The 27220-nt window shown below is 39.7% G+C and overlaps 2 protein-coding genes across 2 annotated transcripts; one reads left to right on the top strand and one right to left on the bottom strand.

The window, feature by feature from the left end:
* The first annotated feature begins 690 nt into the window (after positions 1-690).
* Positions 691-5207, top strand: LOC311048082 (uncharacterized protein). The gene is made up of 7 exons (XM_084061115.1): positions 691-771; positions 1657-1781; positions 1944-2040; positions 2613-2988; positions 3655-3786; positions 4186-4325; positions 4501-5207. The coding sequence occupies exons 1-7, from the start codon at positions 760-762 to the stop codon at positions 4708-4710; spliced, it is 1092 nt and encodes a 363-aa protein (XP_083917241.1). The 5' UTR covers positions 691-759; the 3' UTR covers positions 4711-5207.
* A 1545-nt stretch (positions 5208-6752) lies between these two features.
* Positions 6753-23105, bottom strand: ace2 (angiotensin I converting enzyme 2; the record flags this gene model as incomplete). Its single annotated transcript, XM_084053903.1, has 18 exons — positions 6753-6922; positions 8117-8311; positions 8639-8755; positions 8869-8966; positions 9225-9283; positions 10731-10909; positions 11991-12113; positions 12818-12916; positions 13658-13802; positions 14529-14755; positions 16135-16307; positions 16676-16773; positions 17606-17711; positions 17963-18078; positions 20470-20613; positions 21660-21753; positions 22606-22764; positions 22920-23105. The coding sequence occupies 18 exons, from the start codon at positions 23103-23105 to the stop codon at positions 6811-6813; spliced, it is 2430 nt and encodes an 809-aa protein (XP_083910029.1). The 3' UTR covers positions 6753-6810.
* Positions 23106-27220: the final 4115 nt, after the last annotated feature.

Here is a 27220-nt window from a genome sequence, read left to right on the forward strand (position 1 = left end):
TTCAGGGCCTACACACCAAGTGCTTAATAATATGTGCTTGGAAATGTACAAACTGAAATTAGTGCAAACAAATACATTACAAATACATAACAGTCTTACCATAAAACTGATAATCGGCTGAGTCATTAACCAGATCCAAAGCCACTGTGAAATTTCTCTTTTGTCAACATCAGGCTGTTCTAATGCCTGATTTAAACTTAGTTGCGCCGCCGCCAGTGAGTGTCTTGCACCGAAAACAGCAGATCTATAAGCTCACAACGCGTTGCAGTGCAGAGCTTTGTGAACTTGTAGATCAGCTATTTCAGTGCAAGACATGATGCAAAAACAAATATGAACCAGGGTTAACTGATATGATTACTGTGTACAATGTCATTGCAAGAGGAAGTTCTTTTATATCTTTAATCTTTATACTATTAACTTCCTATTGGTCCTGTTCCTGTACAACGGTCAACAAGTTACACAGAAAGCTTTATTGGCATGATGAAAGTGTCATCATCCCTCTCCATCAAACAGACCATTGTAGTATTCAGTGTCAAGTTCTGTTTTCTCACAAAGCCAAGTAGTGCCCTGGTAAACAAAATGCCACCACACGGCACACGGTGAAAAGACCACATCCTGTTCTGATGCGAGTTCTCGGATGATCACATGTACTTCCTCTTCCTTCCTTCTATTAATTCAAACTATGTAAACCTGTCACTGCAAGCAAACATTGGACCCTTTAAAAGACCCCCGCTACCAGCAGACCACATAGACTTCACCATGGATAGCAAGGTGGGTGATGACTTATTTCTTCAATGCAATTCCTTAGGGTTGTCAGGTTCAAATTATTATTAAATCTTATCCTCTCAATATTTATTTTTCCTGTTTTTGTTGTTGTTGTTGTTGTTGTTGTATGGTTAGGGTTAGGTTAATGTAGCTGTTCTGTACGTTTTACTGTTTTATACAGTATAACAATCAGTATTACTAGAGGGTATGTATTTTGCAGTGATAATATGGAATCTGTATGAAGGTTGAAGTTGTTTATTATATTATTTGTGTTTGTAAATTTGTTGTGTTCCTCTGGAATTAGCATTTTCGATGAAGTCTGTGTATCTTTATATTTCTGTTGATGTGCATTACTATTGCAACCCTGAGTCATCCCATTTTATAAGAGATCTAGATCCATCAGGACAAATTTGTAAAGCTTTCACCACACACGCACACACGCGCACACGCACGCACCCACGCACCCACGCACCCACGCACCCACGCACCCACACACACACACACACACACACACACACACACACACACACACACACACACACACACACACACACACACACACACACACAGTGTTTTTTCAGCGGTTCATTGGGGTGGTTGAGGTGCTACATTAGCACCGCTGCCATATAAAGAACCTATTTAGCCCCTGTAGGGTTCTTCAGAGGTTCTATTGGTTCTTCAGCTTAGTATTGGCACCTTTAAGGTCCTATAAAGCACATTTACGATAGGTGCTACATAGCACCAAAAGAAGATTCCCTATGATTACGAGCCAAAGAAACACTTTTAGTGCTATTTAAAACGATTTTACTGTGCCCATATCCCTTGCACATGAATACAATGAAGTAATCAGTATGAAGTGTGTACAATGTTTTGTTCTTTCCCACTTGCCAGGGTTCAGTGGTAAAGGGAGGATTGTCTATCAAACACCAGCTCCATGAAGGCAAACACCAGTATGAGGTGGAGAATTCTTTCAAATTCAAGAAAGAAAATGGAGAAGGAAAAGGAGGTTTTGCCAGGTACTGTAACCCTCAGGACCCCTTAAATCCTCATCCTGGGTTATTTTTTTTTTGCTTTTTAAGGAAATAAATCCAGAAATCCACATAACGTTCATCCATTCATTCTCTGTCATTGGCTTTCGATTAATCCTTAAATAAATCTGTGTTCTGTTTGTCCTATAGGAAGGGAGACAAGCTTTTACTGGTTAATGGTGTCAACCTACAGGAGCTCACGCCCGAGCAGTTTGCACTTATGCTCACCAAGGGAAATCCAATGCTGGTGAATTTATGGCCTTTTTACACACAGCCAAATTGCTCAAATTGTTGAGCATTGTACTTTGTCAAGCAAATGCAACCTTGTTTTTGCTATACAGTAGTTATAGATATAGTCCATAGGGCCGGTGCTAGGCAATTTGGCGCCCTAGGCAATATTTTTCCTTTTTGTACTTTTACCACTAAAATTATTTTAAAACTTTAGTTACTAGTTACTTTGCAGATGTAACTTATGATGTTATAGAACATACATTAACCTCTTTAGCCCTATTTTATAACTAGGCTATTTGAAAATAGCCGATCTACAAGCTCACAACGCGTCGCGATGCGACGCGTTGTGAGCTTGTAGATCTGCTATTTTCAAACATTTTAGTACTTTTACTTTTGGTACTTTAAGTACATTTTGATGCCAATACTTCCGTACTTTTACTCAAGTACATTTTGAATTCTGCACTTTTACTTGTAACAGAGTATTTTTATATTGCAGTATTGGTACTTTTACTTAAGTGAAGAATTTGAGCACTTTTTCCACCACTGCTAATAACCATGTCCTCCATCCATCCATCCATCCATCTCTAGACAGTGCACCAGGCCCAGAAGAAGGGCCCCACTGACCACGTGCACTCCAGTGAGGACACCTTCAAGCCTGTCTCCAAGGAAAAAACTCGACTCAGCTTCAGTCTGGAGATGAAGAGAGAGGAAGACCTGGGCGAGGAGGAGGACTGGAGTGAACGAGGGGTGGCGGGGCAAGGCGAGGAGGAGGAGGTTTGCCAGAGCGGAGATGTGGAGAACAGAAAGGAGGGCGACTTCCTCGTTGTGACCCTGAGGAAGACCAGCATCTCTGTGATAAAGGGGCGGGGCCCCGCTACAGGAGGTCACTGTCATGACTGTAGCGGCTCTGAATGTGCCTTCAACGATGTGGTCATGGTGTCAGAGTCCAGCTCAGTGATCCTGGGTAATGAAGCTTCTCTTTACAGCTCAAACATTATTTTCTTTTTTTTGTGACCAACTTTTTATTTTATTTTTTAAAGAGCTTTTCCAAGGGGGAGAGACATTACATCACATCACTGTGTATGGGCAAACAGTTCACACAAAATCCCACAATAGCATACAAAAGTGTATCTTTTCAGTATCCATCCATTATTTTCTAAGCCATTGTTCTATTGATTACTTTTTAACCCATTAAGAGCTGAGGCCGAACTCTACAAATGTCTTCTAAATCAGTAGTTCTCACACTTTGAGAAGATTTTTCAAAAATGTAAAAAAATAGCAGATGTACAAGCTTGCAGCGTGGCACGAAGTGACACGCTGTGAGTTTGTATATCTGCTACTTTTGAACAGTCAACGCAAAAATCTAAAATGACACATTTGCTACCCAGTTTTATTCAATCAAATAATGTAATTTTTAGCAAAATATTGAATGAATTGATCAGTCACTTACTTTAATACTGTTGTAATACTTCGTCATACAACAGTGTCCTGCAGAAATAATGGAAATAGCTGAACAAAACTGCCTTTTTTCCTGAACTGCCTATCAAAATAAATAAATGGCTGTATAGCAATACATAATAACCTGCTTTTCTTTCCCATTAAATAATGTACCGTTTGGTTGTCCTTTCAGTACCAAGAGGAGGAGGATCTGGCAGTTTCAAGTGTGAAAGACAGCGGGACATTTCCATTGAACATGTCGTCACTCAACAATACCTCAGCAGCCTCTGCTTACAGCAACGGCCCTATGTTTCACCAAATCCTGGTTAGTCACCACAGGTTGACATGACATTAGTAATTTATCAACTCAAGTGACCATGTCCATCTCACATATAGGCAAGGCAAGGCAAGGCACTTTAATTTGTATTGCACATTTCAACAGCAAGGCAATTCAATGTGCTTTACACCAAGCAACATCAAGCAAAGGAAACACAATTGTAAAATGACATTAGGATACATTAAACAAAACAAATAAAAGTGTACAGTGCAGAAGAGAAAAGAAAAGAGAAAAAGAAAATAACTTATTTAAAATCCAAATCTGTGGATTTCAAATATTTCATTCAGTTTCTCTTTCACTTGTATTTTATTGCTGTATATTTGTATGACAATAACGATGAACTCTCTATGGGTTTATGCTCATGACTTTCTTTTCTTTGTGTTGAAGAGAATATCACCATATATTACTACAAGTCAGACTCTCCTGAGAGAACATTCAGAGGAATTCCAGTCGTCCTGAATTTCACTGACTCCAACTGCTTCCTCAAGTGTTCCAAGGATGGGGAGAGGGTGCTCTTATGTGTGGAGGTACATGGAGTAAATGCAATCAAATTACTTTTAATCAGCATTTATTTTCATGTGTCAGTCAAACATGGATTATACTGTAGTTGGGAAATCACACGCATCGGCAAATTTACACTACTACATAACTTTTTCTAATTTAATACATTTTCTATACGTTGTTTGTTGTTGTTGTTTATAGACATGTAACAAGCATTGCCTGAAGCAGATCTCTAGGAGCGACGCCAGCACCCTGTCGTTTGTCTTCTACATGAAATCCACCGTGGACCGACAGCGACGCTTTGAGTCTGCCCTCTGCCCTGGATGGTTCATTCACATCGTCACAGATATAGTGTCTATAGAAAAGAACAGGCAGGCGGATGACCCCGCCTTCTTCTTCATCATTCGTTAATGATGATGATGATGGGTCAACATAGGGCTGGGCGATATGGACAAAATCAAATATCACAATATATCTAACCAAATATTTTGATATCAATATTGGGACACTAATATTGGATTGTTAGCAAAAATAAGGCTATTTCTGACCATTAGCGTCAATTTAAGTGATAGGTTAATGTGAAACCAAGAAAAGACAACACTTTTGCTATATCACCATATTACGATATCCAAAATCACAGACAATATCTAATCTCATATCACGATCAAATGTTGCAATATAATATCGATATATTGCCCAGCTCTAGTCAAGTTCTCAGGTTGCATCCAGTTCTCTATTTTATACCAGACATGCTCAAAGTGATCACTGATCACTGATCTCTGACCTGTAAGCTAAACTTTGAAATATTTTCTATGATAAAATAAGAATATATTTTAAACAAAAGGAAGAGATGTGACACTCTCTCAAGAGGAAACGAATTATTCACCAATAAAAACGATATTTCAGTCTGTCTGCCTTCATCAGTATGTATTGATTCAGTATGTATTAGTAGTAGTTTATTGGTACGTTTATTAACAGAGCACATCACCCATTTTCAACCTTATTTTCATATAATTGGTCCTCACTAATGCTCATTATAAGATGGCTCACTCTACTCACTCTGTGTCTCAGAAACCTGCCTACCAATGCCATCATCAATGGGTATTCTAAGCTACTGTAAAAGAAACTACAGCCTTTCTCTTAGTGCAGTGGTTCTCAACCTGTGGGTCAGGACCCCCAGGGCGAGTCCCCAGATGACAGTGAAGGGACAATTTAAGGACTTTCAAGACCTTTTTAATACCTAAAAAAAAAATCACAATTACAGCATCAAAAAGTAATCAACAAACTACATTATAAAAACTGGTCAAACAAGAGGAGAAAAAAAAGACATTGTTTTGATACAGTTGAATCAATGCATAAATTATACAACGGAAATTAATGCATACACTATACCTTCTAACAGGAAAAATTACTTACAGTATATATTATAGTTTTCTGAGATTTACAAAACACTTTTCAACTTGTACACATGTACACAATTTACAGTTACTGTATGTACTGTACATGTTTAATAAGAGTCTGCTGTGCTGACAAAAGCAAAGAGAACAAAGTTTCATTCACTGTCCTTTCTTAAAAAAAAGGTGATTGTATGTATTATAGAGGGCAATCCCCCCACACATTCATTACACTGTTCATTTATCCATTTGTAACTCAGAGAGTGTACAGATGTAAGCCAATGGACCTGTTACGGGTCCACTGGTGTACATTTGTACACTCTCAGAGATGAATTAACACTGAGGACTTTAGACCATTGGTTCTCAAAGTGGGGTCCGGGGACCCCCAGGGGTTCTTGAGGGGGTTCCAGGGGGTCCCCAGCAAAAGTAGTTAAAGCAGCATCACAATCATTTTAACCACTTTATCCATTTATACGTTGGCTATTCAAAAATAGCAGATCTACAAGCGCACAGTGCGTCACTGTGTGCTGAGCTGCGAGCTTTTACATCTGATATTATAGATTTGTTTTGAAAAATATTGAAAATGTTTGGAAAACGAAAAAATATTTTTTTAACGCTTTTTTAATCTTCCCTGGCACATGGGGGATCCGCAGCCAAATACAGTTTCAATTTGGGGGTCCTTGACTTGAAAACCTTTGAGAACCAGTGCTTTAGTTTAGACCAGGGGTCTTCAACAGGGGGTCCGGGACCCATAGGGGGTCCTCAGAGTTACTACAAGGGGGTTCGCCAAATCTTTGTGTGATATGATCATATTTTTTTACTTTAACCACTTGAACCCTAGCATCCCTTTTCTGAGGAGAACTTTAGCCAAAAATAGCCGATCTACAAGCTCACAACGCCTCACAGTGCGAGGCGTTGTGAGCTTGTAGATCTGCTATTTTTGGCAAAGAGGTATATGTGTAGAGGGAAAAAAGAGCAGACCAAGGTAAAAACAAAAAGTGATCTGAAACACAATTTTGTACAATATAGAGGGGGTCCCTGCTTCATCTCTCTCTCAGCTAGGGGGTCCTTGGCCTGAAAAACGTTGAAGACCCCTGGTTTAGACGCAATACTGCGATCAGAATCTGGCCTCGGCTTGCCCTTCTTCGTCGTTCTCAAAGGTTTTATTGGCAGAGCCGTCTATGCTGCCATCATAGGGGTTCTCCACTGCTGCCTGAGCCGCCGCTTTCCTGCAAACACACAAGTATACAGCATGGTCAGGCAATGTGACATTAGATCTACAAGTATACAGCATGGTCAGGCAATGTGACAATAGATCTACAAGTATCTATTGTCACATTTATTGTCACATTTTCATGGTCAGGTAATGTGACAATAGATCTACAAGTATACAGCATGGTCAGGTAATGTGACATTAGATCTACAAGTATACAGCATGGTCAGGTAATGTGACATTAGATCTACAAGTATACAGCATGGTCAGGCAATGGGACATTAGATCTACAAGTATACAGCATGGTCAGGCAATGGGACAATAGATCTACAAGTATACAGCATGGTCAGGCAATGTGACATTAGATCTACAAGTATACAGCATGGTCAGGCAATGTGACAATAGATCTACAAGTATACAGCATGGTCAGGTAATGTGACAATAGATCTACAAGTATACAGCATGGTCAGGCAATGTGACAATACATCTCAGTCAGATAAAAAGTAAGAATTGAGAAAATCCCCAAAAGGTAGCACATCCACTTTTTTTTTTGGCACACACCAATAAACGAAAGCGTTTGTTTATTGGTGTGTGCCAATACAAAAAAGTGGAAATGTGAGTATGTTGTCCTCCATAGATTTGAAATTTTGGATGTGCTGGGGGATTTTTTTCAATTCCTACTATGTGCAGTATACTGGATTTAGCACTCCACTGAGAAAACCCATTGTGGATCCGCAACCTCTTTTTCTTATTTAGATCTCAGTCAGAGTCAGTGTTTGTTTGTCAAGTCAATTTGATTTGTAATACACATTTCATACCAGGTAAACCTCTGTATGATGGTACCAAGTGGAAACATATCGTCACTGTGTTGGCTTTGTCGCTGTCGGGCAGAAACCTCTTATCTCCATATTTTAACTAATATATAATGCCCTACTTGATCTTACTACAGCGTCACACAAAAACATCATAAGTAGCAGATCCGCAAGCTCAAAATGCTTGTAGATCTGCTACTTTTGCTGTTTTTGAATTTCAATCATTTTTGGACAGTTTTTCATTTTGACATATGAGGTTTCCACCTGAACTGATGTTGCTTAGCTGGTCTTATACAGTATAAACTAGGTGAGAGAGCGTGCATGTCATTGTGTAAAATGTTGAACAATGCGTATGGTTGTGTACAATTTCCCTATGCAACGCTTGAGAACAGACTCACTTCTTGCGGTCTCTGAAGCCACTGATGACGAGGTAGAATCCCAATAGGACCACAACTCCCATGACCACCCCGAACACCACCAGCCATATCGTCACCGGTTGCTCAACAGGCGGGGCAAGCGTTGCTAGGAGACCCTCGAATTCCAGCGTCTTGTCGTCCAAGCCAAAGGCGTTGTTGATGCGACCACGAGATAATCTAGGTTCAATTTTAAAAAATAATTAATTGTCCCTTAATGTAGCTAATGTAGTACCACACCCATTCATTCTCTATGCAGAGGTCTAATTGGGCTGGACATAATGAAGGGCTGCTCCACTTGAGGCGTTGCAGTCTAGTAAATTACTCTTGGTAAAGAGATACCCTTTTGCCAAACTGCTACATGTTTATGAGACCTGACTTGAATCCTCCATAAAGCAAACAGGCTCTTTCGATAAAAGTGACCACCACATTTGTTAAATCTGTTATGTTACAGTAAAAATAATGAATAGCACTTCCAATTTAAATGAATGCACAATATGTTCTCACTGTATGGCAGCCTCAACGTCCTCCTTAGGGATGAACTCAGACGGGCTTGTTGGGTTTGTAACCATGAAATAGAAAGAGATCCTGGGTGTCTCTTTGTAGGTACGGACGTTTTCTGATCTGTTGGCGCAAACGGAAAGCAGATATGAAACTATGGATAAGAGAGAATTAGGAGGACAGAGCATTGTACATCAGTCATTTCCAGCGGTCATGTAATTAGAGTTGATACTGACGTGAAAGGTATGTTCATGTTCTTTTGGCTGTAATACTGTCTCATAGCGTATGCCACGTTGGTCCTGAACAGGTACATCTCATTGGAATTCCAAGGATACTGAAACAGATCATACGCACAGTAAAATGACAAAATAAATGAACTCTGTGTTAGTATTTGTTTTGGCAGAATATCAAGCAGAATGCAAGTTACTGTTGTACGATAGAAAACCGTTGCCATATTAGGTGCAGTTATTTGAAAAAAGGAAAGAATTGACAGTACTATTGTGACCATGGTTACATAGGGAAACTTTTCCGGGACAACCCACCGATTGTTTATAGCAGAAGAAAGCATTTGCTCAATATTAGGAATACTCACAGCGTCATCGCCCATGGCAGCCTTCAAACTAAGCCTCACTTTGTAGGCATACTTTGAATCTGTAAAGAGATTTAAAAAGAATTGTGGTGGCTGAATTTATAGATTGCCAAATAAATGTATTGTTGTGTACTTGTCGGCCTTCCATTCAAACTCACTCAATATCTAGTCAGCAAATCTTCACACCAAAGTAACTAATTCTAACTCGACTGCAGCTGTCAATCTAACAGCTGACTCCCCCATGCTTACTCTTACACTAGTCAGAGAATCTGTACTTCTGTAACTGTTTGTATGTTGTCCTTATCTTTAGTACATATCCTTATAGGACCATGAATAACATCTCTGTTAGAGTGGACACCATAAGAACTGTCTGAGATTGGAGCTCAAAACGCTTCCAGGCCAGGAGGCCTGATGCTATGATCTGTAATGCTGTTTTTCTGCATGAATTTGCCTTCAATAAATTGTCAACACTTCACCCTGACTGAATTCTGTAGATTATACAACTCTACGTCATGATAGAAATGTGGCATAGGTCTGTTCTTCTGTAGCCTACTTCCCCCAAAAAGACCTGTGTGTGTCTGTGTGCTTGTCCAGAGCAAATCTCGCAAACCACTGGATCAGTGGCACATTTCTTGTGTACACTGCCAGTAGGCGAACTTACTATCTCCACATATTTTTTTTATATTTCTTTTATTTAACTTTAATTTCATAATGTAAGTCAATGGGACTTGGATCGGGCTGAAAACCTGCCCAAATCTGGAGCCATCGTACGTCATAGATATGTCATAGATTGACGTCTCTTGCTGGCCACATGAAAGTCCAAGATCAACAAGATCATTGGAGCCACGCCGTTCCCTTTTGAATTTCAACTTGTTACTGGACAGCTCATTCATGGAAGAGAAAGAGACTATACAGACTGAAATACAATGGATCAATAGGAAACTACTCCCTCAGCATCCTGCAAACAGCCTGTATGGCAGTGGTGGAACGTAACTAAGTACATTTACTCAAGTACTGTACTTAACGTACAACTTTGAGGTACTTTTACTTTACTTTGTTCAATTTGATTATTCTACTCCGCTACTCTCAGAGGCAAATATTGTACTTGTCTTTTTACTCCTCTATAATTACTTTGCTATATTACTTCGGTACTCACAAAGTAAGTAGTAACTTTGGTTACTACTTACTTTGTGAGCTTGTAGATCAGCTATTTTTGAATAGCTGAAGTGGTTTGTATTATTAATAAAAAATATGCAATGTGTTGTTGTGAGCTTGCAGATCTGCAATTCTTTTTAAACAGTTTGACATTTGTACTTTTGCTTTTGTCACTTTAAGTATATTTTGATGCCAATGTTGTGCCAATTATGTGCTTTTACTTTTGTATTTCTATATTGTGGTATTTCTGCTTTTACTTAAAAAATCAGAGTACTTCTTCCAGCACTGCTGTATGAATTGCAAAGTGTAGTGTGGTACTGATATCGATGTTTCATTGTATTCAGCGATACTCACATGGATCTACTGTGGTCTTCCAGCCTACTGTTCTGTTGTTCTTCCTGTTGTCCTCCTCCAACCACACTTGCAGGTCTTTAAAATAGTCCAACAGTGGGCCAGCATCCATCCTGGTATGCCCGGAGATCGTTTCTAGTGCTCTGGTCCAGGATTGAGATCTTCCTAGCTCCAACATGTTCCTGAAGTAGAGCAAAGACATTGATGAAGAAATGATGATGATTGATTGATTGATTGATTGATTGAATACTTTATTGTCAGAAATGTAAACAGCACGTGGTACAGTCAGACGTTAAGGGTAAAGGAAAACACAAAAAAGTCCTGGGAACTTGTTTCCAACATAGCATAACAAAATGGGGAAATTGAATACATGTATGAATGCATTAACAAATACAAAACACTTTATGTACAAAGGAGAAAAGGGAAAACAGGGAAAGTGAATGACACCTCCTTTCTATGGGAAATTGCATTTACCCCCCCCCCGCCCCCTTGTGGTCTCCTGATAGATTCTCAGGCTAGTTTTGAAAGAAACCAGTGATTCATATTTTTTAATGAGTGGTGTCAGGGCATTCCACATTTTGGTGGCAGACTAGTAGAATGAGACTTTTCCCATGTTTGTTCTATATTTGGGTGGTACCAGATCGTCTCTCCCTCTAGTATTGTGGCTGTGGATGTCACTCACTTTGGAGTCAGTATTGAGGGCACTGCCACTTTGGCTACCTTAAATACCAATCCCATTTGTATTTGATTAACCATGTCTTCTACCCTGAGGCTGACCCAGACTAGCACAGTGTGTTGGAAATAGGTGGGTCATGGGCTTTAGACCGAGAAGTAGTCGGATCAGTTTGTTTTGGGAGGTCGATATTGATGACGAAATTGATATGAGGCTTAGATATGATACAGTACGCAGTAAAAGCATTAGTGTTAATTTAACTCCGAAGAGTGTACAATTGAAACCATATGGACATGACAAGCATCCCATTGGTTCTGCCATGTTGTGAGCTTGTAGAGCTGCTATATTTTCAGCAAAGATATTTAGTATAGCCTACAGTCAAAGTATAGGGTTTGAGTGGTTAAATTAACACTGGGATTTCACTGTATCTTTCTACAGTATGTATTATGTCAGAGGAACAGCTAATCAAAGGTATTATAGGCTACTTTAAGTAATGTATTAGTCAATCTGTTTACCACATATATCATAATCAAAACGTAATACAGGTTTCGCTAATGCATAGAGGAGAAAAGAAAGGAAGTAATGTGTACCTCAGTTTAGTTCCTGCTGCTGTAGAGTTAGTGATGTCACACTTAAACAAGGCCTCTGTGTGATTTGCCTCCTTACAAAGGGCTTCCTGGAACTGGAACTGGTAAATGGTTCTGGTGAAGTACCTGTTACACACACACACACACACACACACACACACACACACACACACACACACACACACACACACACACACACACACACACACACACACACACACACACACACACACACACACACACACACACACACACACACACACACACACACACACACACACACACACACACACACACACACACATATACATACTGTGTGTAACTAAACATGCAAATAAACACACATACCTACAGTACGTAGACTTTAGAGCACACAGAGCCCAGCTCCAATCTGAGACCTTCTGATCCAGAATTCAATAGTCCATCGATAGACTTGGAGTATGTTATCAGTTCATTATTATTATTATTATCATTAATAATAATAATAATAATAATAATAATAATAATAATAATAATAATAATAATTTGTTAAAATCTTTAATTCCCTAACTTTCTTCCAGAAGATAATATTTGTTTTCATGAGTCTAGTCAAGTTGATGCCCGATCCTCATGTGCATCTATATTGAGGTTGAGAAACCACTCCCTTGTGCTTGGCATCGTCTCACACTAGATGTAAGCCAATGGTTCAAGTGGGGTCCAGGGACCCTCCGAGTTCCTTGAGGGGCTTCCAAATGGACCCATACAGGTCTGTAACTCTCAGAGTTATGGATCTATTTGGTTCCATTTGTACACTCTCAGAAATAAAAATGTAAGTTTCGGTGCTACTGTACCTGATGAAGGAGTAGTCTCCAGACACATGGAACAGGGCAGGTGGGTCGCAGTATGTCTCATCTCTGGGCACTGGCTCCACCACACCAACCAGCTCCCTCCTGATAGAGCAAGAGAACATTCCCTGTCAACACTGACATCTAGTGGCCAATTCTGTAATCATAGACTTGCGGAATAAAACAGATCTGACCCTCATGTGACGAGGTCATACATAGCACATCAAAACAAAGATACAAAGTACTTCAAAGGAACCTTTTTGTTGTTGTTAAATTAAGTGTTAGCTCTGTATTCCCATAGTAATCATTGGTGCTATAATAGAGTGTTCCCCCCAGTAACAGGGGTATCTCAATCTCTCCAGCTCTTTAGTAAACAGAACATAATTGTTTAGGTCAGGATACCAATTTCATGCAATCAGTACAGGAGAGAGACCTCATACATAGACATGTGAAATTGGAAGTGATGAGGAGAAAAAAAAGAGCAGACCAAAATTGGAATTGGAACACTGATAAATAAATAGCTGATAAATGGGCACTCTCTCCTGAAATTGGTGACCCACCTGAAAATGTATGAGAGACAGAGCTGGAGAGACAGAGATACCCCTGTTGCTGAACAAACATTCTTAGCATTGTAATGATTACTATCAGAATACAGAACTTAACTATTTAACAAACAAAAAAACAACAAAAAACTAAGAATATCACTTACACCACCTCTAAATACAACTGAAAATTTTCTTTTTGTTAAATAAAATGTTATCAGTAAGATATACAAAATATGGAACACAAATAGAGAAAACATGAAGAACCATATACATTCGCCAGAGGCTATGGTACTGTACGTACTTCATCTCCCACCACTTCTCCATCCACTTATCCTTGGGGATCTTCCCTTGGAAGACTTCCCACCTCCACTCTTCCAACATGTAGGTGAAAGGCAGCGTGGCCACAATAGTCAGGGCTTGCTTCATTAAGAAGTTGATCTCAGTTTCTGTATTCACGCCAAACAAAAGATACAGTGAATGACATTTCAATTTACAAAAACATATGATGAACCAAAGGGTTTAGGGAATGTATTTATGTTTTCTTGTTTTCTCTTTTACATTTCAACACTATCATACAGCCCAACTGTCAACTGAGGCCTCATGTCCTCTGCCTTATCAAGAGTATATCACAACATCTTGCACTTAACAACCACATGAATGTAAAAAACTGATAAAAATAGTCAAACATTCTGCAAAAATAGTGGTTATTTTAGCTGTTTGATGTACAGCAAAGTATATAGGGTTTAAGGGTTAAGGACATAAGAACTAATGAGGGCTTGGCCTACTCTAGAAGCATTGTACTGAGAGCTACATTATGTGGGAAAGTATGACACATCTCTCACAGTAAGTACTGTCCTCGCGTGACAAAGTTCAGTAAGGTGGATTATGGCTGGCAGGGAGCCCAGGACCTTGGTGTTTGCTACTATCTGTGTGTTCTGAAGTACACAGGAGTGTGCCGGTATGGTAATGTCTACCCCAAATGTCCTTGGGCTGCAGGGATACCTTCATCCTGGGCACAGTCAGAGGACGGCAGGCATGGGGTTTGGTTTGGAGGTACATCATGTCCCAAAGTCTACTCTAATATCTCCTGGTCCATACATAGGCTACTGTAATGTTAGGTTATGTGCATGATGTATATAGATAATTGTGTTTGGCTAGCATGTCAACCGTACCTTTATCGTCAATGAAGTCAGCAGGCAGGAGCCCTAGTGCCTTCAGGTGTTTGGGTGTGGCTGCAGAGAGAGACATGATTTCTCCCACAGCCTCATGGAATCCCTCATTGGCCCCATCCCTCAGCAGATAGCTCAGGTTTCGGTAAGCCATCTGGTACTGGTTGTGGCCCATCTCATGGTGCACTGTCAGGAAGTTGTCCATGTCCACCAAGGTGCACATTTTGATCCTGAGAACAGCACCGGAGGTGTCCGAAGGTCAGCGATTATATGGCATGATACGATATCAGTTATGACGCACAAATAAATTAGATCTAATGATAAAAGCCATGCACACCAAACATCTCTTTAGGTGCTGTGAAAGATTTCAGATCCCAATAAGTTAATCTTTAAACTGCCCCTCCATGCCCTCAAATCAACTCTGCTGCTTTTAATTTAGTGGTCGATGTATTAGGTACACGGTAAAATCCCACTCTGATGGAACCAAATGGACCCGTAAGCATCTTAACATAAAAAAAAAGCATTTAACTCAAAGGAGTATGGACCGATTTCTGATAACATGCACGCTTTTGTTATCTTTATGGCCAGTGGGAATTGACTAATCAACATAATTTTCCCAAGAGTTTCCATTTTGGAATATGTACACATTCACTGCTCTCATGTAGGCTACTGATGTAGAGTGAGAATACTGTGAAATAGTAAAGAGCTGTTGGGTTTCTGTGCACATCACCCTGCTACTGTTGGTTTGTGGTTTAGGGCAAAAATAGATTTCTGATCCTGTGCTACATTATGTGTACATTATGAACCATCCAGGCATCTCGTTCTCGTGTGGGACAGGTCTGCTTTCTGTCGCCATGGGGTCAAAACTAAAAGTGGAGAAGCAGCATTTTGTTTTCATGCAGCACATATACGGAACTAATTTGCAGGTAGATTTTCTGCTACAACTCTCAGTTCTTCTAAATCAAAGCTGAAGACTTCTATTTTGCTGCTGCCTTTTATTGGGGTTTTTGATACATTTCTTGTGCTGCACTGTAACTTTATTTCATATTTTATCTGTTTAATTTGCACTTCTTCTTATTGTCTATTCTCTTAATGTGATGCTGAAATGATGGCTCTCTTCTTTTCGTTTAACTTTATTTGATTATTTCCCTTTTACCCCTTTCCCACCCCAATTTAGTCCTTATGCACTCTCACACACATTTCTGTGTTTTGTCACTGTAATGGTCCTAATGGCTCACCTTCCAGTGAGGAGCCCCCACCGGGAGGCCGTAGTGCCTCTGTCCTACTCCTCCCGTCCAACATTCCCCGCTGACAAGTGTCACCCCCAGCCCGTATAGGAGTACGTTTAAATATCCTGTTATAATGTGTTCATATGCCGTTTATATGAATGCTCTTATAACCACTTAAACCCCTGCATCGTTAGCAGATCGATCGCGTTGCGTCGCGTTTTGAGCTTGTCGATCGGCTATTTTCAGCGAAAGCTTTCCCCAGAATGACAGAAAACTAAATAACTGTGCCGTGTATTGCATATGGATAAACATGTGTCACACACATTTAACACATATGATGGTGTGTGCATGTAAGGTGGGTGGTTTAAATGAGCGTATACCTAAAGTCCTCTCTGTTGCCCATGTCCCAGGCTGTAGGGTGACAAACCACCTTCCTACCGTCTTCCGGCTTCACCAACATGGAGTCGTTCCAGAAATTGTCAAACATCTCGTACAGGCCCACAGACATGAAGAATGTCTCTGCTTCTTCAAACAGCCGCTCCTCAGTCCAGCCCTGAAAATCATGATTTGTGTGCATGGGGATCTCATTTTAAAAAAGCTTAATGCTTTAGAGTCTTCCAGTTTAGTAGACCTTGTATTGTGAATTTGTACTTCCATGTACTGTTTTTCTCATGTCTTACTAAATAAAGTACATCAATCAATGAATCCCTCCAATTGAGTAGCCATAATTTACTTCTCAGCTAGCTCTGGTCCATAGCGTTAGAAGGAGTTCTCTCCTTCTAAACACTACGGACCAGAGCTACTTCTTATTATTTTGTTATCTAATCTTTACCTCAAGCATGTATGTTCTAATTGCTTCACTTAGTGTTATTTATTTGTTCAATGTTCAAAGGACTCAGTAAATGGATGGCTGTACTGTACATTTGCTTTCATTGTTTCGGTGACATCAATATCTGTTTTGTCAGGGTAGGGAGTAGAGAGACGATACAGGTTGGTCCAGAATCTCCCCCACATGTCACCTGAAGAAACAGCACAAATGTCACAGATCATTTGACGTCATAGTTCCCAGGAAGGTCTACAACAGAGGTTCTCAAAGTCGGGTCCGGGGACCCCCAGGGGTCCTTGAGGGGGTACCAAGGGGTCCCCAGCAAAATGAGGAACAGTTTAAAGTCTAATGTTTTGGCTATTTCTGAAACATGTTGATCTTGACAAAATCTTCATAAATATTCTCTTACAGGGTCCAAGGTACAAAATCATTTCAGCAAGGAGTACCTACATGGCCAAATACATATGTTGGGGCATGACATGAACTTTTTTACATTCCAAACACAAAATGTAAAGCCATTTCCCTCTAGTGTTTATATTGAATCCAAATCCAAATAAATCAGTTACAATTGGAAACAATATACTGTATATTTTTTACACTAGAGGCCCTCACACGTATGTCGCACTGCCAATCTGACCAATATGTCTGATTCATAGTGTTGGGGGCTTTGTCAGAGTATCCATCTGTCTGTGCCCGTTTTGTGTCTGTTTCTGTCAGTCTGCCTGTGTCCCTTTTATGCCCGTATATGGAGATATCTGTATCTGTCAGTCCTTGTCCCTACATATATATTCACATATATTGGAATGCCCATTACCCATATATGGGCATATTGGTTGGATCGGCAGTTCTGGACAACTGGATATCCGAACTACTCTAGGTTTAAATGTTTGTTTACCCTAGCCCATGGGTTCAGGGGTGTACATCCATACTCAAGAACAATTTATGAAGAACCGTGATAGTGATGGAGCTGATATGAAGTCATTCCCAAAGCATTATTCCAAGAACGAGTTGCTCAACATACATACCGAGCAAGTGTGCTGGCAGAGGTCCTTGTGAATCAATGTGGCCGGGATAGGCGTCCACAAGCTTGGCTCTTACGTAGGCGTGGAGCTGCTGGTAAAGGGGCAGGATCTGGGAACAACAATAATAAATTAGCCAATGTCCTGCTACAACCAATGTATGTATTAGGCCCAAAGTGTCTCAAGAATATTTACCTTTACATTACAATTTGCATGCACAGTTAATTGAGCAATTTGTAACTCAGGGAACCTTAAAATGTAACCAAATGGACCGTGGTTACATTTGAACACCCTCAGATTTGAATCAGAGGGTTTTGTTGTGCAGAGCTCAAATCCATTAGAATGAATGAATACTAGACATACTTGTTTGTATATGGAACGGGAGTCCGCCATTAGCTGATCCCTGGTGTATTTGTATTTTTCCTCCTCCTCAAGAGTTTCATAATTATATCTCCAGTATGCGCCATAGTCCTCAAAACCTGTTTGTTAGTCAGAGAGAGAGAGAGAGAGAGAGAGAGAGAGAGAGAGAGAGAGAGAGAGAGAGAGAGAGAGAGAGAGGTTTGATTTAAGATTATGCTTTTATTCATTCATTTTCATGTGGGGATGGGTGGGCTGACAGGCCAATACCAATAAATGACCTCATTTATACATGTTTGTATATGGAACAGACATCTGCCATAAGCTGCTGTCTGTATTTGTACTTTTCCTAAATGATGTGTCAGTGTTGTTATGACAAAAGGTAAACAAATGCAGGTTTTCAGGAACCTTATATTGTGCTGGGAACTCCCTTCCTTTTTGGGGAAGATTTGTCTGATTACTGGTAGCTGTCAGCTGCCATTATCCTCGACACCATCTTTTCTTGTCAGGACAATATCAGTCACCAGAACCAGGGACGTGTGTTTCAAATGAGTCTAGCATGGTTAAAATAGAGACTGGAGTTGAATGGGCTTATAGGAGGGGTGTGTGTCTGATCTAATATCAAATATCTAAGTATTGAATCAAGCAACTTAAAAACTGTCAAAGTAGATGTTAGAATGACCCCAGAACGGTTTTAAAGTTAAATACCTTTAAGTCCACAGTAATAATGAATTCCTGCCTGACATTCTATCTGAACTTTTCACATATTGAAACAATGTACACAAAGCACAAACCTCAAGGTAGTTTGTGTTATTTTTCCACAGCGCCATATTTGTGCTGCTTGTTACCAAAAATGTGTTTCATCTCAGACAGTCTAGTTCAACATTCCGTCCATTTTTGGTTATTTTGTAATCATCTACTACCAACCAGGCTTTGCTGTTGTAGCTAAATCATTTGAAACTTTTTTTGTGTGGCAGATTTACATTATAAGCCCATTTCCTGACCTTGAGGAAAAAGGGCAGTTCATGTGTGCAGTGCACAACCCATGGTAACAATGAATTGGTTAGTAGTGTGCTCGGGTGGAGGGGTAAGGTAAACCCTCCTCTTCAGGAAACACTACCTTTCCTCTTCGCCTCGCCTACTTGTTGTTAACTAGTTGTACGAACTCTTGTTTTATTGTTTTATTGTTTTATTGGATCTTCTTTATTCTATACACTTACTTGTTTTGGCTCTTGCTCATTTGATTTAGCTATTTGTCTCATCTGTTTAAGAAAGTAGGTAGCTGCACTTTTACCTATAGCGCTAGGTATACTCTTGGTTGCTTGCTTTAGAAGAAAATGCACTTAAGACTTCTGGTGATTAGTAGTTTCATTCCCTACCTATGTTGAATGCACTTATTGTAAGTCGCTTTGGATAAAAACGTCTGCTAAATGACTGTAATGTAATGTAATGTAAGGTACCCGTCCCCCACCGCGGAGTCTAGGGGATCCTGGTGGTTCATCCTCATTGGCAGGTGAGCCAGCTGGGTACAACAGCAGTGACAATGCAGAAATGTGTGGGGAAGAATTCATTGGCATAAGGACTAAATTGGGGAGTAAGAAAATAACAAATGCCTACACAGAAAAAGAAAAGGGAAAAAATGAAGAAAAGGGCTATTTATTTCACAAAATAATGTATTGGTATATTTAAAAAGTCACACGTGTATGCACACTCAGCCCTGGACTAATCAGAGTGGCTGGACTCTTTGAAGATGGGGAGGCACCTGTCAGCGGGGAATGTTGAACAGGAAGAGTAGGATAGAGGGGCAACGTCCTCCCGGTGGAGCCTCCTCACTGGCAGGTGAGCCAGTGGGGTACAAGAGCAGTGGCAACACAGAAATGTGTGTGTGTGGGGGTTAATTGGTTAATTGGCATAACGACTAAATTGGCTTCTCTCACAAAAAAAAGAGAAAGAAACAAGCGAAGAGATAAAAAAAAAAAACCTGTGAAATCAGCTTGGGCAGTGTGGGTGGGGCATAAAGGCAACTGTGGCCTCAAGGAATACAATAGGCTCTATGCACAGCAGCCATATTGGAAAGAAGTTGGGCCTCTTCTTACTTCCTTCACAGGTGTTACCAATGATACTAATGAAGGCTCTGTTCCATTCCTTGCCAGGGTGCTGATATTGTGCATGTTGGCTCACTGGAAACACTCCATTTTGGTTCCCAAATGGTCCCTTGTGGTGGGTGTGTAACTCTGAGAGTGTACAAATGGAACCAAATGGACCCGTGAGGGTCCATTTGGTTCCATTTGTACACTCTCAGAGTTATGGGGGTCCTTGAAAATAAGACGACCACTGTGCCACACTAAATGGAACAGAGCCTTAATTAGTATTATTGGTAACACCTATGTGGCTGCTGTGCATAGAGCCATCGTGCCATACTGAGGGGGGCCACCACACCATGACATGATTCCCGCCTAACAAGAATGCAGTTCATTTTGAAGTGCAAATGGTAAACTTTTCTGAACTCTTACCATTGAGTTTGGATGCTTCATTCTTCAAGTCAACGTAATCCTCATACAGCGGCCTCATCCTCTTCCCCGTCTCTCTCCTCCAGCCCTCCCACACATGCAGACGTTCAGCGTAGTTCTGGCTGCTGCTCATTACATGTTCTAGGCCTGTACCACATTACAGGAGACATGCACATGTTTTCTTCATGCACTACAGCTGAACTTGTATAGTATTATGTCAGCCATTTCCAGCCTGTTGGCCGCGGGGCCCACTGGTGGGCTATATACTGTAAAGCATACATCCCCTATCGAATTTCTTAATTACACCAACATTGTTCATGTGAAGCGGTTTGTTTATGCTTATTTATTGAATTGATGCATGGGTGTGAGATGTGAACTGTGTGAGCCGGCGGAGGGGACACAGCTAAAACAAAGTGGCTGTATTATGCAATATTAATCAATAATACTGAACTAGCAGAACAACTATGTGATCTATGTATCCTGTTAAACGCCCACATTCCGACAGCGACAGGCAAAAAACATAGGACTTACTGTAGGATGTTATCCCAGTCCAAAAAATATACATATACTGTAGTAAAAAAAAATCATGGTCTTTTTTCTTTAAAACCTTGAAAAATGATTTTTCATTGTGATACAATTCAATTCAATTCAATTCAATTCAAACGTTATTCCAGACACACATAGAGTACATACAAATATCACACAACAAATAAATAACAAGGCATTATTTAAAAAAAACATAAAATCATACATAGAGGCTGACTCTCCAGTGATTACGCAGCCTGGACGAGTACCGGAGACAGCTCTTCCCAGGATTGACTATATCCTCAATAATACTGTTCCGGACAGATAAATGCAGATAAATGGGAACTTAAAGTACTACGTTGGTTCCATCGATCCAAGCTGGAACACAGTCGATTGATTCATCATTAAAATAATGCTCTGAAAATGTCAGAATACTTTCGAGATTTTTAAGTGGGCCCTGATCCTAAAAAGGTTGGGACGCTGGTATATGTTTTCACTGTACCGATTCATATAAATCGTCTGCTTACAACTTTCATAAAATCCACTACTCCACCCACTACTTTCGTCAGTGGGTTTGTTATTTATAAGCTGCTGTGTGACTTTGGACCACCCTCGCAGGCAGACTCATACTGTAGCTGTAATAATATCTTGATAAATGCTTTGCCTACCTGGCTCCAAAGTCTGACAGTTCATGGGGTCATCCATCAGGCACACAGTTGCTGTGCTGTAGATTGTATTCATTTCACTCATCACTTTATTCAACTGGAAATATCAAAGAAAGCACAGGAAAGTAAAATGATAAAACGTTAAGCAGACACTTTAGGACCTCTTGAGCAGTGCTGGTTCTCAAACTTTTTCATGTCAAGGACCCCCACAATGATATGCATTTGCCCACGGACCCCCATCTCAAAATATTTTGTTCCAGGGACCCCCAGAAGTAAAGATTTGAGTTACAAATGTTCGCTTTAAGAAATATATATTAAAAAGATTTGCACACATTTTCACGATAAAAAGAAATTAGCAGATCTACAAGCTCATAGCGCGGCACTCGGTGCCACACTATGAGCTTGTATGACGCTTGAGGGCAATTGTTTATTAACTAATTTTGCTGGGGACCCCTTGGTACCACCCCAAGGACCCCTGGGGGTCCCCGGACCCCACTTTGAGATCCAATGCTCTTGAGAACACAGGACAGGAACAAACTATGCTGGGCATACAGTCATGTGATAACAAGAAAGATAATGTATGTGTATTATCTATGTGATATTCTAATAGTAGTTGTACAGTCACAGTGACATCCCATATGTTTGGACCTATAGTATCTTTGATAAAGTAGAGTGCATGGCACCACTGGCATACAATATCTACTGCACAGTACATGCTTATGCAGCTACTAGAATGAATCAGTATAGTTCAGTACAGCTACTGGGGTGCAGGTTCAATCTACAATATACTACAAGGTGTCCTGTCCTGTCCATGAAACTATACACAGTCAAATCCAACATGTTAAATCTGAAAGAGTAATGCATTTTACTGTGTGCTATATGTACAGTAGTCAGTAGGTCATTCTTCTAAAATAAAGACATGAATTCATTCAGCAAGTGTGTGTCTTACGCGTGCAGCTTTATCTGCAGATAGAGCTCCAGAACCCTTGTCTTGCAGAGAGATGAGCTGCAGCTTGATTTGTTTATCCGTGATCTGGGAGATATCGTACTTCAGGGACTCCTCTGACTTTTGAGTGTAGAAGTTTCCCCAGTTGCTCCCTTCCTCAGACTGTGGGCGGGAGTGAGATCATATACTCATCAAGTCATCCACGGTTAACATAGACAACAACTTAATTGTTTTAACTCGGGAATGAACATTGCCACATTTATTATGCCATGTCAGAATTTTCAGGTAAACTTTTGGAATGCTTTCCAAGCACTTACCAGTTTGTCTGAGTTCTCCTTTGTGATGTTCGTGTTATAGGCCCATGATGCCAGAGAGTACTGGTAAATACGGGCAGTAGCGTTAGCATCAAACACCTCCAGGAACTCTCGTGCCTGCTCCTCCACTGACTGGCCATAAGCCCCGCACGCCAGAGCCAGAACCAACGCAAGGATCCTGACAGACATCTTAGTCCTTCAAGTCCATCCACACGCACTGAAAAGGGCTGGGCTCTGTGTTTGCTGTTATACCGTATCATTAACCCTCCGTTGCCTTGGCCTTTGGACAGTGTCATAATTGAGGGTGTATGTCAGTTTTCCTACACAGACTTGGACGTGAACATGTCACCACTATGTCTTACTCTTGACATGGTGGAGGGTTCCTATTGATCTGTGGGATCAGGTCAGTCTAAGTAGTTCTAAACAATTATAAACAATTAATTGTGGCTCCTACCGCAACACTCATCTCTCTGTGTGTGTGTGTGTGTGTGTGTGTGTGTGTGTGTGTGTGTGTGTGTGTGTGTGTGTGTGTGTGTGTGTGTGTGTGTGTGTGTGTGTGTGTGTGTGTGTGTGTGTGTGTGTGTGTGTGTGTGTGTGTGTGAGAGACAGGAAGGGAGGGGGGTCTCTCGGTTTACTGGACGTGAACACCATAAATAGCACAAGTTAGAATACTTCCTTATCACACACATTTTGTAATAGAAATGTTACACTGAATCATCTCATTTGGCACAGGACAAACTGTCAGAAGACTGAGCCAGTACTCCCACAGTCGGTTAGCACTGTCATGACAATACTTCATAATAACAAAGGGGGGGAATCATTCCATTGCCTCACAAATGTCAGCTTGCACACTACAGTGTATGGAATATATGGAATATGATTATATCATCATCCTTTTCCCATCTATATCTATAATAGATGTCTATTGACACTGTACAGCTGTACGTTTTAAGATGTTTGTGTACACACATGTTTTTGTCAGAGAGTGTTATTTCAAGGAAACAATAGAAGTAGATAAACCTTCAATCTCCTTATCTGATAACACTAGTTATATACTCAGTAACGAAACAGCAAGTCATACACTCTCTTGCCTTAAAGACTGATAAGAATCCACTCAGAGCATAGTTCATTAAAGGTAGGGAAGTGATATTTCTTTGTTAAAATAAGTATTAAATAACTCTATATTCTGATAGTCATCGTTGCTATAGAGTGTTTGTTCAGTAACAGGGGTCTGTGTCTCCAGCTCTTTATTAAAGAGAAAATGTATTTTCAGGTTGGGATACAAATTTGTATCCAACCAGAAGAGAGAACTCACACAGCATACAGATTAAACAAGTGAAATTGGAAGTAATGACACAAAGAAATGAGCAGACACATTTGGAACTGGAACACTATCAAACTGAAGCTGATGAATGTGTACTCTCCCCTGATTGGCTGAATTTGGCAACCCACCTGAACATTTATTTTCTGTTCATTAAAGGGCGGGAGAGACAGGGAGACCCCTGTTACTGAACAAACACTATATAGCAATGATTAATATCACAACAGAGAGATTTAACCTTTTAACAAAAAAAAAGTTTTTGTTTTAACCAAAACACATCACTTACCCTACCTTTAACCACTTCCAACCTGGCTTCCATATTTTGGGCATCGTCATTATACTGTAGTTAATGATTATACTGTTGTAAATCAGCCGTGTTCTTTACTGAGTAGTAAATTCTATATCGCTTTATCAATCAATCTATCAACTAAGTAGTCAATCAATCCCTCAAGCAAGCAATTATTTGTGATTGTTTCAACTGTAGACCAATGAATATCCCTTTTACCAAAGTTTTGCTATAGTCCCTAATGATTCTAACTAACATGTTCCCATAGCATTATTCACTAGGGCATGTGTTTTTATTTCATACAGAAAATACAAGAGCTTCACACAACACTAAAACACACATGTTGTGTTATGATGGTGAGCAATAGGAACTAATGATGACAAATGATTCATGCATTAGTAAAGGTTATATGGTTTCTACCCTTATTGGAAGGGCTTAACCTCTGACCCCTAACCTTCATAAAAGCTGTGCATGGTGGTCTGCCCCTATTTACTTCATGACCATGAACTCTCCACAAGGGGGGGCACTTTAACCAATCACAAAATACTAAACTTGAATACAGTTACATGAATGAATAAAGGAGCTCTGTTAATTGACACATTTCAGTGCATGACATGTACATATGAAAGAGGCTGGTAGGCTATTAATAAAGGCATGCGTGTGAAAATAAATCACTAAATGAGAGAATTCATAAGTATAGCCTATAGAAAATGAGGTTCTACGAGGATAGGAAGGCTATCTGTATGATGGTCGACTGCAGGTGCAAATGGCAAGCCTGATATTCGTCGTTCGACGGTGTCGCTTGCCGAAGATAACCGATCTACACGCTCACAATGATGGAGTAGCCTGTAAATTAAATAAGTGACTGTATTTTAGTAGGCTACTACTTTTATCTATTGCTGTTCTTACTAGCACTGAATGTAGGCGTAGTACAGTAGGGGAGATTGGAGACAAAAGTAACACTTTTTACGTTTTCCTTCACAATTCACAGAATACTTGAAATATACTAGTCATCTTTTGTTTTAAGAAACATATATATGTGCCCTAATTAAATTACTAATACCATTTATAAGCTTTCACTAGTAAGGACAAGACTAAAATATTACTTTTAATGCAATAGGTCAGAGTGTTACAATTGCCCCCATGATGGGGGCAATTGTAACAGTGGTTGAGGGCAATTGTAACACTGTAAAAATAAGTCATATTAACACACTTTATCTCAAATAAAAGCACATCACTAAGTAATATGTATTTTTTGTAATTTAACATTTTTACTTACATATGTTTTATATACATAATTACAATTATTTTGTATTTTTATTCAAATTATTTTATTTTTCAATTTTGTATTTTATTTTTCAATTTTGTTTTTGCAAATGTATGTCTATTTTTTATTTAAATGTATTTTTACTTTGAAATGTAGTGACATTTAGTGAAATATGTTAATTTACTAACGTAAAAGTACATATGTCATCCCAGACAAAAAATCTGCTTGCATTGAAAACACATTGTTACAATTGACCCCACTCACTGTGTTACAACTTACAACCATGATAAAATCCCATATTCTAGCTAGAAACACCTATACTAGCATAGGCTGCTGACGTTAGTTTGTGACCAATAACACAGAGATACAATTCATTTAAGTTTAAATCAGCTGACATCTTATGACAGCAGAAGGAAAATACCGTACACTAAAAAATGTACGTTTACACCTCAAAATCTGTTTTTTTTTTAAACTTCTGCTGATATGAAATGATCATTCTATCCATAGGCAGAAAGGGAACCCTACTGAGCATGCTGTGCACAAGAAGTCGCACCCCTCTAGCTTATTTCCAATTAGAATTATTGAGTGTTACTTTTGTCCCCACTCTCCCCTACTGTTTTGATTGATCGATTGAATACTTTATTAGCAGTTTGCAACAACAAAAAAAAGCACAGGAAAGTACAGTTCAATACAAGGTCAGCTAAGAGGATTTAAAACCCAAGAAAGCCTATGGCTTGTTTGGGGACTCAATTCATAGAGTCATGGTGTAAATCCAATCAGTGGTGTAAAGTAATTAAGTACATTTACTCAAGTACTGTACCTAAATAACATTTTTACTTTTCCCAGTATTTCATTTTTTTCTGTATTTTTACTTCTACTTCTACTCCGCTACATCTCATGAGAGGGAAATAGGCCTTACTCCACTACAATTATTTGAAAACGTTATAGTACTAGTTACTTTGTAGATTTTGATTATTATTACAAAACATACATTAACCACTTCAGCCCAATTCAAACTTTGGCTATTTGAAAATAGCCGATCTATAAGCGTTGCGAGCTTGTAGATCTGCTATTTTCAAAATACTTTTACACATGTTAGACGGGACATTCTGCAGAACAAGTACTTTTACTTGTAACAGAGTATTTCTGCATTGTAGTATTGATACTTTTACTTAAGTAAACAATTTGAGTATTTTTTCCACCACTTCTGTCAGTCTGCTTTCCCTCAGATTAGCTGGAGCAGCAGTTCTCTGCAGACATACCTGTATCTGTATAGTCTATAGACCAAGCCTAGAACCCAAAGCCTGATCACAATGAATGTACAATGAATGAACAGGCAACAACTGTCCTGTCCGGCATAGCATGCTGGAAGCTCACATTCAGCAAAACTGAATGGATGTCCAGGAAACATCAATTCAATGGACATACTG

This window comes from Gymnoscopelus microlampas (assembly GCF_963454915.1).
Source record: "Gymnoscopelus microlampas genome assembly, chromosome: 1".
NCBI classification, from domain to species: Eukaryota; Metazoa; Chordata; class Actinopteri; order Myctophiformes; family Myctophidae; genus Gymnoscopelus; species Gymnoscopelus microlampas.

Coding starts and splice junctions, on each gene's coding strand:
- LOC311048082 (XM_084061115.1), top strand. Junction 1,782..1,943: donor GGAAAAGGAGGTTTTGCCAG/GTACTGTAACCC, acceptor TTTGTCCTATAG/GAAGGGAGACAAGCTTTTAC. Junction 4,326..4,500: donor GGGTGCTCTTATGTGTGGAG/GTACATGGAGTA, acceptor TGTTGTTTATAG/ACATGTAACAAGCATTGCCT.